This window comes from Clinocottus analis, unplaced genomic scaffold, assembly GCF_023055335.1.
Source record: "Clinocottus analis isolate CAN_PGR_092001 unplaced genomic scaffold, fCliAna1.0.p SCAF_43, whole genome shotgun sequence".
NCBI classification, from domain to species: domain Eukaryota; kingdom Metazoa; phylum Chordata; class Actinopteri; order Perciformes; family Cottidae; genus Clinocottus; species Clinocottus analis.
In genome coordinates this window covers 390838-404408 of record NW_027176187.1, presented here as the reverse complement: position 1 = coordinate 404408, position 13571 = coordinate 390838, and the positions used below count along the sequence as shown (strand labels likewise).

General features: G+C 43.3%; 1 protein-coding gene across 1 annotated transcript; it reads right to left on the bottom strand.

Annotated features, from left to right (window-relative positions):
- Positions 1-2852: 2852 nt before the first annotated feature.
- Positions 2853-12238, bottom strand: tmem200b (transmembrane protein 200B). Its single transcript, XM_068599161.1, has 2 exons — positions 11805-12238; positions 2853-5523 (listed from the first exon to the last, which is right to left on the bottom strand). The coding sequence occupies exon 2, from the start codon at positions 5478-5480 to the stop codon at positions 4272-4274; it is 1209 nt and encodes a 402-aa protein (XP_068455262.1). The 5' UTR covers positions 5481-5523; positions 11805-12238; the 3' UTR covers positions 2853-4271.
- Between the last annotated feature and the right edge of the window lie 1333 nt (positions 12239-13571).

Here is a 13571-nt window from a genome sequence, read left to right as displayed (position 1 = left end):
TTTGAATACCCAGCATGCCCCAATCCGAGCATGTTAAGGCATAAGGGTTCTAACTTTTCCATTTTGAACCGAACGAGTTTTTTTCGGCTAGAATCCTGGCTTTATTGTGGAGATTGTGATTCTTTAGGTCTTCATCTTTCCAGCGAGGGTCTTACAGCTTTGTAGGTCGTTGAGACCTTGAACTCTGAAGTTGGAAAAACTCAGGGGCGGATCGAAAAGGCATTGGTGGGAAATCTTGCTCAGGTCATGCTGGATGATCATAGTTATGATCAAAATATGGTATAACATTTATTTATTTTTGAAAAATACATTTTTTTCACAGATAAATTCTGAACAATATGATATAAAAGAACAAAATATTCTAACTCATTTTGTGGGTTGTATATTTGTACCTGCTCATACGACTACTTGACCAGCGCTCACTAAGACCTCCAGAAAGGCCGCCAGCTCTGTGGAGAGAGAGGTCACGGCTGCTGCTGCATTCTGCCTTCAGCGGACCAGCTGACCTCCATCCACGATGAACGTCTGCTGGTTTCATGATCTTTGTTCCAAGAACACTGTCTGAGTTGTTTTAATCTGTCGTTAGTCGCAGATGACTGAAGAACATTTCAGTGCAAATGATTCTTATCTGGTTTCAACTTGTTTTGCACTTGAGTGCTGCTTCATTTTCTGTGGAGCACAATGTTTTTCAGTATTTACCTCGTGATGAGGTCATCACAAGAAAAGTTCCTCTTGTATTTATAAATCCTTTTGAATTTCTTTTTGTTTAATTTACTTTGAATTTGTGTTGGAGCCGCTGCTCCAGACAGTGACTTTAGAGACGTGTTGTCTTAGAGTCAGTGAGTGAGTATTCGCAGGTAAAGTTAGCTCATTTCAGTCTTTTTTAATCTTCTGAGTTGTTGACTTTTAGTTTGTGATGAAAGCTGTTGAGTGTTTAAAAATTGCTGAAGATTCTGAATTGTTATGTATGTTGTAATACCTCGTGTCCTGAAGATGCAATTTGTGGTTTTTAATTTAAAACAACTAATTGAGTGTACAAGATAATAATTCCCTCTGTAGCGCCACCAGCTGGTCGTTTTGGTTTGTCATTAAACTTGTTGTTGTGTTGCATACATATTCTGTACTATCTCAGGTTGAAACTGCATCTTCTCAGTGAACACATGTGAGACGTTGAGAATGTTCCTCCATTGGGTCGCAGCTTGTCATGAAGAGTGATGAAGGTCAGCAGCAGACCAGAGGACCACTGCAAAACCATCCCAGGTTTGTTTCCCATCACATCCTCTGCAGGGCAGGAGGTGCCGCTTGCTACCTTCATGTGCTGTTAACCCAGAATTCATCTCCTAAATTACTATTTAAATGAAAGGGATCGTGAGGGACTGCACTCCTGCCCAGAAGGAACCATCAGACGTGAGAAGGCATGATGTGGAGCATGCAGGAGGCCCTGCTGGGGAGCTGCAGCTGGGGAGTCCCCCCTGCCTCCACTCTCATTTGTCGCATTTTTATTCATCGGGTGATAAAGTGGTTGGGAGAAATATGGCTGAAACGCAACGGCTCCTTTGGGGCGAGTGTGCGGTCGTCAGCAGCTGGCGGGGAGATGATCACATGCTGCACACGTAAACAACCAACCAGGTCCTTGACAGCTGAAAGAAATGAGACCACAGCAAGCAGGACCTGCTTTTGCTCAACACTGGCATGGCAATGTGGTTTAATTCTGTAGCAACACACAGCCATTGACTGTTGGGTCAGACCGCTCGTATTGCTCGGTATACATTTAGAACACAGTGTTACTCATGGCACACAAACAGGCAGCACAGACAGAGAACAGAAGACTGTTAAAGGAGAGGAGCGAGGACGAGGATCTGTGATTCACGTTCTCCTCCTCTATGACACAAACCATGCTGAGTGCTGCCTCGTCTGCACAGTGCAGGAGCCCTGACCTGCTTCATCACAAGCTACTGTGGCAACAAGAGGACAACACAGAGAAGCTCCTGCATTATTAAGGCTTCATCGTCAGGCTTTCTACACCTTGGGTCTCGGCCGTCCTTCTTATGAGTAATATAATAACGTTGTAATCACCAAGTGAATGTCTGAGATCTGGGAACACAGAGGCCACTGCGTAGAGGTCAAACAGGTCATGAAACAGAGTCTCCTGAAGACGAGTCACGTCTTCTCCTGGATCCACTTCATCAGAGAGTGTAGTGAGGACGGGGAACCTGAACACACACCGCATCTTTTACTAAACCGAAACATTACTGAGTCTGTAGAAGTGGAGGTCTGGTAGGACCCGATCAACATGCAGAAACAAATGTATGTCAGCAGCATGTATGTTAACATGCATGTTAACATGTATGTTAACATACATACATGTATGTATGTTAACATACATACATGTATGTATGTTAACATACATACATGTATGTATGTTAACATACATGTATGTATGTTAACATACATGTATGTTAACATACATACATACATGTATGTATGTATGTTAACATACATGTATGTTAACATACATGTATGTTAACATACATACATGTTAACATACATGTTAACATACATGTATGTTAACATACATACATGTTAACATACATGTTAACATGTATGTATGTTAACATACATTCATGTATGTTAACATACATACATGTTAACATGTATGTATGTTAACATACATGTATATTAACATACATACATGTTAACATGTATGTATGTTAATATACATTCATGTATGTTAACATACATACATGTTAACATGTATGTATGTTAACATACATGTATGTTAACATACATACATGTTAACATGTATGTATGTTAATATACATTCATGTATGTTAACATACATACAGATGAGTTGTACGCATCAGGACACACTCATTCATCTCCATATCACTCAGCTATGAATACTTCTTCTGTGAAGACATATTTTATACTCTTACAACCTTCACTACTGTCATTCATTATCTGTTTGTACAGCAGTCGTTGACAAATACATATTCTACATTATCGTCAATAGAAAATAAAATGAACCTAATGATGTAATGTAAAGTGTTCATTTGTACACACATGACGTCACAGGGTCAGCTGGGAAACACAGGACGAGTGGGATGCCCGCAGCAGTACTGACTGCAGTCAACACATGCTAACAGGTCCACCTCCTGTTAGCATGTGTGTACAAAATGTCAAGGATTAAACCGCAGAGGAAGACTTCTGACCTAAATCCTCCCATGGAGGACACAGATGTGCTCACATCGCCTGGAGGTTCAGGTTCTGTCCGAAGCTTTTGGCTGTGTGGTTTTCTTCCCTCTCTCATCATGCACATGTGGTTTAGTTTCACCCTGGATACATCAAGTGTGTACGCAGAGACAAACAGACTGTCCTAATAAAGCGAAATAATGAAGAGAACACGTGGGCTGCTCATACATGGGTGTGTGTGTCTGTAATGGTAGAAGTGAAAATAGCGTCTATTTTACTGAATATTAAGCAACGTGTCTACAACAAGCATCCACCCAGTTCAGATACAGACGTAGTGACGCCACTATGTTCCCACCGCGGGGACAAAGTTAGTGAGGACAACGTTATTCATGTTATCATATTAACAGCCAAAGCTGAGAATATAAGACCCAAGAAGTACAAAACCAGAATTATCCTTTAACTAGCATTGCTTCTTATACACACAAAACCAACAGTGACATCCTCTGCATAAGTATGAAGATGTAACATACTGTACATCACGGCCATGCATTGCATTTGGGGAATTGTTTTTCTCCCATTTTTATATACTAGTTGCATTTGTCAAGAGCTGTCAGCACTCTGTGGACTCAGGAGTCCAGGTAGTTTGGTTCAAACGGATAGCACAGTGAAAACAATCACCCTTCTATCTCTGCTACACCAGGCTGAGACAGGCGAACACATTTTGGATCAAGTTGCAAGTTGATTTCTTGCATTGCTGCAGAAGTAAACAGTCTGGCAACAGTCTTGCTTCTCTCAGCTGTGACAGTGTAGGGCCTTATTGTTCCTTCAATTCTATAAAAAACAATCCAAGTGAAGGCCAAGCAGAGACCATGACCTGTGTATCAATAGTCCACTGACGATTGAGAACAAACTCAAGTTTTGGAAGATTCTTGTTAGAAATACTCCAGAAAAGCCGGGCTCGGCCTCTGTCCCTCCCCACACAGGAGAAACTACTCGTAGTGCAGTTACAGGATCCAGGGGAAAGATCCCTATGTTTCTTCGTTATCAGGGTGACTGTATCCCTCAGTGAGAGCAGCCAATCACTGGAAAGGCCCAGAGCCAAAACTCTTATCCCACTGATAACACTGCTGCTCTATCTGGTCCAGCAGCTTGTCCACCGAGTCCTCTTTGTTCTCTAGTTTCAGATACCGTCTGCTGCTGCCCAGGTCCAGCCCAGGCCAGCTCCGGCAAGTTTGCTTTTCTGCAGCCTCCACAACCTGCCATGGGATGTTCACGCACACCTGTAAACCAGTCTCTCTTGTGACTACCGGCTGGTTCATTTCTCCCTCCTCCCTCAGTGCATGGGTTCCATCCCGCACACCAGGAGCAGCTGAATAGGGGTTAGTCCGGCAGCTCATACTGTGGCAGCGCCTCGGCTGGACATCTGGCACATCTGCCTCGTCCAGTGTGGACATGGAGCTGGCAGACACCAGGCAGTTGTTGAGCTTGGCGAGGGGGGGGAGGAAGATGGCACCAGGCTGTGTGTCAAAGTCTGACTGACTGGAATTACATGAGTTGGAGAAGGAAGAGTGGGGGGAGGGCGGAGGCTCGGACTCCTGGTGGTGGAGGACCTCTGCCTGGAGAACAGCTTGCTGGTAGCTCTCCACACTGTGCTCCTGGTCTCTGGGGTGGCTGGTCTGGAGCAGCGGCTCGGAGCTGGCCAGCTGCTGCATACAGAGGACGTTGAGATGGGCGGCTGGTAAACTGCTCACCCACTGGTAGTGTTTGGCAACGGAGTTGGCTGCTGCTATTTCTTTGAGGTCTGCTGAGGGAACTGCCGCAGACACGGAGCAGATAACACTGCGCATCTGAGCCAGCAGCATCTGAGTCTCTCTGTCCCTGTTCTCGTACAGCACTGTGTTGGCACATATGAGTATGAAGAGTCCCACCCCCATGATGACCGGCCCCAGCAGCTTCATCCGCTCACTGTGGATGAGGCTTGCTGTAGATAGGAAACCCTTAGCTCTCAGACTCCACCCAGAAGTCTGCGACTCAGAGAACGTTTCCTTCTCTGCAGCCCCCAGGATGGAGGCTCTGGGTATCCGGTAGGGCCAGTATCCTGCCACAGCCAGAGCGGTGCCAACCACCACCACCATGACCCCCAGCACCAGGAAGGCCCCGGGGAAGGAGCGGATGCGAAGTTTCCCTTGGATCACCCCGTCCTTCTTCCTGCCTCGTAAGGTGAAGTGAGACTTTCGTCGGCAGGGAGGTGATGGTCGTGTGGGACCTTGAGCCTTTTGGGTCTTCATGGCTCAGGTCAGTCCAGAGCTCCTGTCACGCCCAGTCAGAGGGCTTTGGAAGTGAGGACATTTTAAGAGTTAGTGCAGTTGTAACAACATATCCACATGTAGTAGAAATACAGGCTAGTCTGTATTTGAGGGTTCACAATACATCAGTCAGCTATATATCTTCAACTGCGCCCTAATAAAAGACAAAAATGTGATATGTCAATAATTCATCTCTTGAAAACAAGTACGTCATTATTGTAAAAGAAGAAGAGAAGAGGTGGCAGTAGGATATAACTTGTGTTACAGTTGTTCAGCACCTAGGAGCTTCACCAGGAGGACCAAAGAGACCAAAGGCTGGCATCTCTTTCTCCCAGACAAAGTCAGTACACAGAACATGAGGTACATTTCACACAGCGACTGTGGCTCAGTGGTGAGCAGCGTCAGCCTTCAATCAGAGCTTCTGCGTTTTCATCCCCGGCTCCGCCAGTCCATTTACTGATGCTACCAAGAGACATGATTATATTTACTGATGCTACCAAGAGACATGATTATATTTACTAATGCTACCAAGAGACAAAGATTATATTTACTAATGCTACCAAGAGACTTGATTATATTTACTGATGCTAACAAGAGACATGATTATATTTACTAATGCTACCAAGAGACATGATTATATTTACTAATGCTACCAAGAGACAAAGATTATATTTACTAATGCTACCAAGAGACTTGATTATATTTACTGATGCTAACAAGAGACATGATTATATTTACTGATGCTACCAAGAGACAAAGATTATATTTACTAATGCTACCAAGAGACAAAGATTATACTTACTAATGCTACCAAGAGACAAAGATTATATTTACTAATGCTACCAAGAGACATGATTATATTTACTAATGCTAACAAGAGACATGATTATATTTACTAATGCTACCAAGAGACATGATTATATTTACTAATGCTAACAAGAGACATGATTATATTTACTAATGCTAACAAGAGACATGATTATATTTACTAATGCTAACAAGAGACATGATTATATTTACTAATGCTACCAAGAGACAAAGATTATATTTACTAATGCTACCAAGAGACAAAGATTATATTTACTAATGCTACCAAGAGACAAAGATTATATTTACTAATGCTACCAAGAGACAAAGATTATATTTACTAATGCTACCAAGAGACAAAGATTATATTTACTAATGCTACCAAGAGACAAAGATTATATTTACTAACGTTACCAAGAGACATGATTATATTTACTAATGCTACCAAGAGACAAAGATTATATTTACTAATGCTACCAAGAGACAAAGATTATATTTACTAATGCTACCAAGAGACAAAGATTATACTTACTAATGCTACCAAGAGACATGATTATATTTACTAACGCTACCAAGAGACATGATTATATTTACTAATGCTACAAAGAGACAAAGGTAACATTTACTAATGCTACAAAGAGACAAAGGTAACATTTACTAACGGTACAAAGAGACAAAGGTAACATTTACTAATGCTACAAAGAGACAAAGGTAACATTTACTAATGCTACAAAGAGACAAAGATTATATTTACTAATGCTACAAAGAGACAAAGGTAACATTTACTAATGCTACAAAGAGACAAAGGTAACATTTACTAATGCTACAAAGAGACAAAGATTATATTTACTAATGCTACAAAGAGACAAAGGTAACATTTACTAATGCTACAAAGAGACAAAGGTAACATTTACTGCTCAGCAGCTTGAAAGGGTCCAAACAAAAATGAATCATCACGTCGATGAGGTGAAGTGATCCAGTCAGAGAAAGAGGTTTGTTCTTCAGGAGATTCGGTCAGTTCTCTGCATTACCATCAAGCAGAGATGCTCATGTCATGTTTGTAAATCCAAGTCTGTTCTTGAAGTATTTTCTGGTTGTAAGCGTTCCATCATCTGCTGCATGACAACTCTATTTTAGGAATACAAAGCTTTTGCTGTACTGTCATCCTTCTATCTCAGAGCAGGATCAGTGTTGCTGTTGTCACATCACTGGAATGTCTAACTCCAACACAATGTCAATATCAAAAGATGTAGTAAGTATAAATAAACTCCAAGTTAAGGCTGGATCACTGAAGACCTCTTGGGATGTGTAGAGGAATAAACCCTGAACCAGCAGCAGGGTGCAGGCCCAGCCGTCCGCCTGCTCTGTGGAGGCGATCCCTCGATCCCAGATGTGCTCACAACCAGTTTTTGCTCGGGTGTGAGAACAATTCATTCTCCATGACGGCGTAACAGAAAAGTCTGAGAACCGCCCATATGTACACATCTGTGAAGGAGGGTGGTGTGGCCCGGCACAAGGAAGAGGGAGAAACGACTTCCTGTGAGGGTCTGACAGTCAGCGTGGTGAGGACGTTCAACGCACTCTGACCGTGGGTCACTGCGGTCAGAGTGTTTGAAGCCGGTCCATTTTATTTGCCTTTTTTATGTCCCATGTGGGAACTCCAGAAGAACAGCACATGTGCGAATGAGTCTTCACTTTTGTGTGTAGCTTCATGAATTTACAGGCTCCCCACAGACGCAGAAAGGTCCAGGGAGTTTCACTCTAATCATTTCCAGTGGTGATTAACATGAAAAAAAGGTTTGTGCTAAACAATCACTGAGTCGTGAGCGGCCACAGTGAGTTATGCAAGGCGACATAATGATGTGTCTCTGTAATAATGACACCACAGCAGGAAAGTATGTGGTTGTGTCTGCAGCAGAGGCTCTGCTCAGAGAAGTATACTTCCTCACAAATTAAAGTGCATGGTGCGGCTCGGGTCCTCGCTGAGATACAAACCACCACCAGAACGTTGGCTGGTGGAGGACGAGGTCACTGAAGGCACCGTCAGCAGCGTGAGAGACTCATCTGCTGCTGAAAGCTTACACTGAAATGTTGTATTTAGTGAACGTGAAAAACCATCTCCAGGACCAACAAGATTACTTTGGGTGTGTTAATAAATAAATAAAATGATCAGACAATGCTCAGCACATTGTATGTGTAACAATGAGTGGGTTTAATTCTATAAGTTAGAGTCTATAGCAGCTCCTGCATTGACCCACTGGAACCTCCAGAGAAGCAGATCCAGGTTTGTCATGACGCCGTAAACAGTGTTATTTGTCTGGCACTTAAGAAATGTGATAAATAACCTTCTATTAATTGCTTTATTCATTAAATTCATTATTATAGTACTAATTCATGAATATCAAAGGTAATAAGTTGGGTGAATGATGACATGTAGTGTTAAAGAGCTTTTAGTGGTCAGAAGACTAGAAAAGAGATACACAAGTACAGTTTATTTAACTAAGCAAATATTAAGCATTTTAAACTTTGATGGGTTTTTTATGCAATTGCATTTCTCCTGTAAAGTCTAGCGCTGCAAAGATCAGTCAATTCATCAACGAGTTGCCACATTTTAAATGAATTTGCCAAATAATTTGATCAATAATTTCTTGTCCTGAATAATATTTTAGAAGATTATTGCCAAATTCTCAGATTTGACTGATTTAGTCCTCTAATGTAGAAAACTGAATATATTTGCCTCGTGGACTGGACCATTATGCCGGTGACGGGATGTCTGGGGATTGTTTCCACTCATCGTCAGCTGGCTGTCACCTCAACACCAGCTGCTCTGCTTTACCATGAACACATTGTGTTTACAAAAGAATGAATGAAAAACAAATCATGAACTTTTGAGGAAACAACGTAAAGTTCTTTGAGTTTGTAGTAAAACGCCTCTCCTCTGGGGTCCAGAGGCTAACAGGATACTATATAAATACTACATAGTATACTACATAGAGGCTAACAGGATACTATATAAATACTACATAGTATACTACATAGAGGCTAACAGGATACTATATAAATACTACATAGTATACTACATAGAGGCTAACAGGATACTATATAAATACTACATAGTATACTACATAGAGGCTAACAGGATACTATATAAATACTACATAGTATACTACATAGAGGCTAACAGGATACTATATAAATACTACATAGTATACTACATAGAGGCTAACAGGATACTATATAAATACTACATAGTATACTACATAGAGGCTAACAGGATACTATATAAATACTACATAGTATACTACATAGAGGCTAACAGGATACTATATAAATACTACATAGTATACTACATAGAGGCTAACAGGATACTATATAAATACTACATAGTATACTACATAGAGGCTAACAGGATACTATATAAATACTACATAGTATACTACATAGAGGCTAACAGGATACTATATAAATACTACATAGTATACTACATAGAGGCTAACAGGATACTATATAAATACTACATAGTATACTACATATAGGCTAACAGGATACTATATAAATACTACATAGTATACTACATAGAGGCTAACAGGATACTATATAAATACTACATAGTATACTACATAGAGGCTAACAGGATACTATATAAATACTACATAGTATACTACATAGAGGCTAACAGGATACTATATAAATACTACATAGTATACTACATAGAGGCTAACAGGATACTATATAAATACTACATAGTATACTACATAGAGGCTAACAGGATACTATATAAATACTACATAGTATACTACATAGAGGCTAACAGGATACTATATAAATACTACATAGTATACTACATAGAGGCTAACAGGATACTATATAAATACTACATAGTATACTACATAGAGGCTAACAGGATACTATATAAATACTACGTAGTATTTAAACGCAGCCAGGAGGTCAATACTTTCATTATTCACAGGTAGACTTTTAGATTTGATCCGTTTATGAAAAGCTTTAAATTACCCCTCCAAAAGCAAAGGAAATGGTTTGGCCCGTTTATTCTGTTGCTGTTAACACAGAGCTGCTGTTCTGTTTGCTCTTTGAACCCTCGAGGTCCAGAACGTCAGGCATGGAGGACCCCCATCATGGAGGACCCCCATCATGGAGGACCCCCATCATGGAGGACCACCATCATGGAGGACCACCATCATGTAGGACCCCCATCATGGAGGACCCCCATCATGGAGGACCCCCATCATGGAGGACCACCATCATGTAGGACCCCCATCATGGAGGACCCCCATCATGGAGGACCACCATCATGTAGGACCCCCATCATGGAGGACCCCCATCATGGAGGACCCCCATCATGTAGGACCACCATCATGGAGGTCCACCATCATGTAGGACCACCATCTTGTAGGACCACTATCATGTAGGTCCACCATCATGTCGGTCCACCATCATGTAGGACCACCTGCTGACCAGAGAAGGAGATGCTGCTCCTCTCTAGTCTCTATGGTCCTCTCTAGTCTCTCTGATCCTCTCTAGTCCTCTTTGGTCTCTCTAGTCCTCTCTCGTCTCTCTGGTCCACTCCAGTCCTCTCTGGTCTCTCTAGTCTTGTTGGTCCACTTTGGTCTCTCTAGTCCTCTCTAGTCTCTCTGGTCCTCTCTAGTCTCTCTGGTCCACTCTAGTCTTCTCTAGTCCTCTCTGGTCCTCTCCAGTCTTCTCTGGTGTCTCTGGTCTCTTTAGTCCTCTCGAGTCCTCTCTGGTCTCTCTAGTCCCCCCTGGTCTCCTCTAGGCCTCTCTGGTCTCTCTAGTCCACTCTGGTCCTCTCTAGTCTCTCTAGTCCCCTCTGGTCTCCTCTGGTCCTCTCTGGTCTCTCTAGTCTCCTCTGGTCCACTCTGGTCCTCTCTAGTCTCTCTGGTCTCCTATGGTCCTCTCTGGTCTCTCTAGTCCCCTATGGTCCTCTCTGGTCTCTCTAGTCCACTCTGGTCCTCTCTGGTCTCTCTAGTCCCCTATGGTCCTCTCTGGTCTCTCTAGTCCACTCTGGTCCTCTCTGGTCTCTCTAGTCCACTCTGGTCCTCTCTGGTCTCTCTAGTCCCCTCTGGTCTCTCTAGTCCCCTCTGGTCCTCTCTAGTCCCCTCTGGTCCTCTCTGGTCTCTATAGTCCACTCTGGTCCTCTCTGGTCTCTCTAGTCCGCTCTGGTCCTCTCTGGTCTCTCTGGTCCCCTCCAGTCTCCTCTGGTCCACTCTGGTCCTCTCTAGTCTCTCTGGTCTCTCTGGTCCAGAGGGGACCCACAGGTTGTGCTTCATGGTGGTCTGGATGCTCTGCCCCTGCAGCGGGTGCAGACCAGTCTGTCAAATGCTTCTTTTCTTTTCCCTCACGCGCCTGCTGGTCCTGCTGGTCCTGCTGGTCCTGCTGGTCCCGCTGGTCCCGCTGGTTTCGAGGCTTCACGCGCGAAAGAAGCAGCATGAAGCTGTTCTGTCACAGGAATGATGTCTTTACCTTAACGGTGGACTGCCGTGCCGTGCTGTGCCGGACTCACGTCCCCTCCCCTCGAGCTGGGTCTGCTGTGGCCGATGGAGGCACCAACCCGGCAGGACTGCGTGTGGCTGAGAGCGCTGCCGCATCCGGGAGGAGAAGTCCCGCCGCGGAGCCCCGAGCCGCCGGCCCGGGTCATGCGGACTCACCGCCACAAGTCAGCCCGCAGCCCCGCTGGGGCTCTGCGAGACTTGGCTGGATTCCTGGGATCCTGTTGCAGCTCGTTCATCGTTGAGGACGCATCCCGTCCTGGTCCTTCGGGACGCAGTCTCCAGGCTCGGTTCCGACCTGCTTGGTTCCGACCTGACGTCTGGTTCTCCGCACTCCGCGGGCCGTGTGTCGGCTCTGTGGGTCTCGCTGATCCCGCCGCACTGGAGTCTGTCGGTCTTCATGCGGACCAGCACCGTCAAGCGAGCCGCAAAACCTCCGCTTCAAAATGCACTGGGTTTTTCAAAATAAAAGCATTGCCCCGCATCCAAAAACATGGCAACAACTCCCGTCGGGTCAGAAGGAGTCTCGCTGCTCAGCAGCAGGACATGTTGTTAGACTCAAGACCAAAATTGTCAAATGCACGCAGAATAATCCACAAATATATTTGATTTGCAAATGCACACAGAAGGATTTACAAATACTTTCCAATGAGTTATATAAATGTTAAAAAAAATTACAAATATATTTCTGGATTTGTATGGATTTGTGTGTATTTTTCTATTTCTTTGTGGATTTGTATGTATTTATTTGTGGATTGCACTGCATTTGTTTGTAAATGGCTTCACGGCTTTTTGAGCCTCCCCGCTGTGCTTAGATCCATCAATGCGTGTTTTTAACGTGGAGCGATCTGTAACCCATAGATAATAATATAATACAATTATATTAAAAATACTATAATTTAGAATTATATTTAAAATCCTTCTCCTCACCTATAAAGCCTTAACTGGTGATGCACCATTACATCTAAAGGAGCTCATAGTGCCACACTACCCCACTAGAGAGTTGCGCTCACTGAATGCAGGTTACTTGTGGTTCCCAGAGTCTTAAAAAGTAGGTTGGGGGCTCGAGCCTTCAGTGATCAAGCTCCTCTTCTGTGGAATAAGCTTCCACTTTCAGTCCGGGGAGCAGACACAGTCACCTCATTTAAGAGTAGACTTAAGACTTTCCTCTTTGACAGAGCTTATAGTTAGGCTGGCTCAGGTTAGCCCTGCTCCAGCTCCTATGCTGCTATAGGCCAAGACTGCTGGGGGCATCTTAGAATACACTGAGCACCTCTCTCCTCTTCTTCTTTCTCTTCTTTTCTCTTCTCCCTTCTCCTTTCCTCTTTCTTCTCCTTCTGGATAAGTTATTGTCTAATGCTACTTCTTTCCGGGAGTCTCTGTGCTTCTTTCCCTCAAGTTTCCATGGATCATGCTGTCTGAATCGTTGCTATACACTACACGTATACTACACAACAGGCTACACTACACGTATACTACACATATGACATGTTTTTCATTTGTCATTCTGTCTCCAGATTCCCATAAAGAGTAGATCAAGTATTTGTGAGGATATATATGCTACTGTAATGCTAAACATGTACTTACTTCATACTCTACTTTCAATGTTCCTCCACCGTATTTATCTCACAGCTTCAAAGTCAGCTCGACGTTCTTTGCTTGAATATAACACAAATGAAATAACTCGACCCTCTTCAGCGTAGACATGTCTGCACATACACTTCCATCTTCTTTGCAGCTT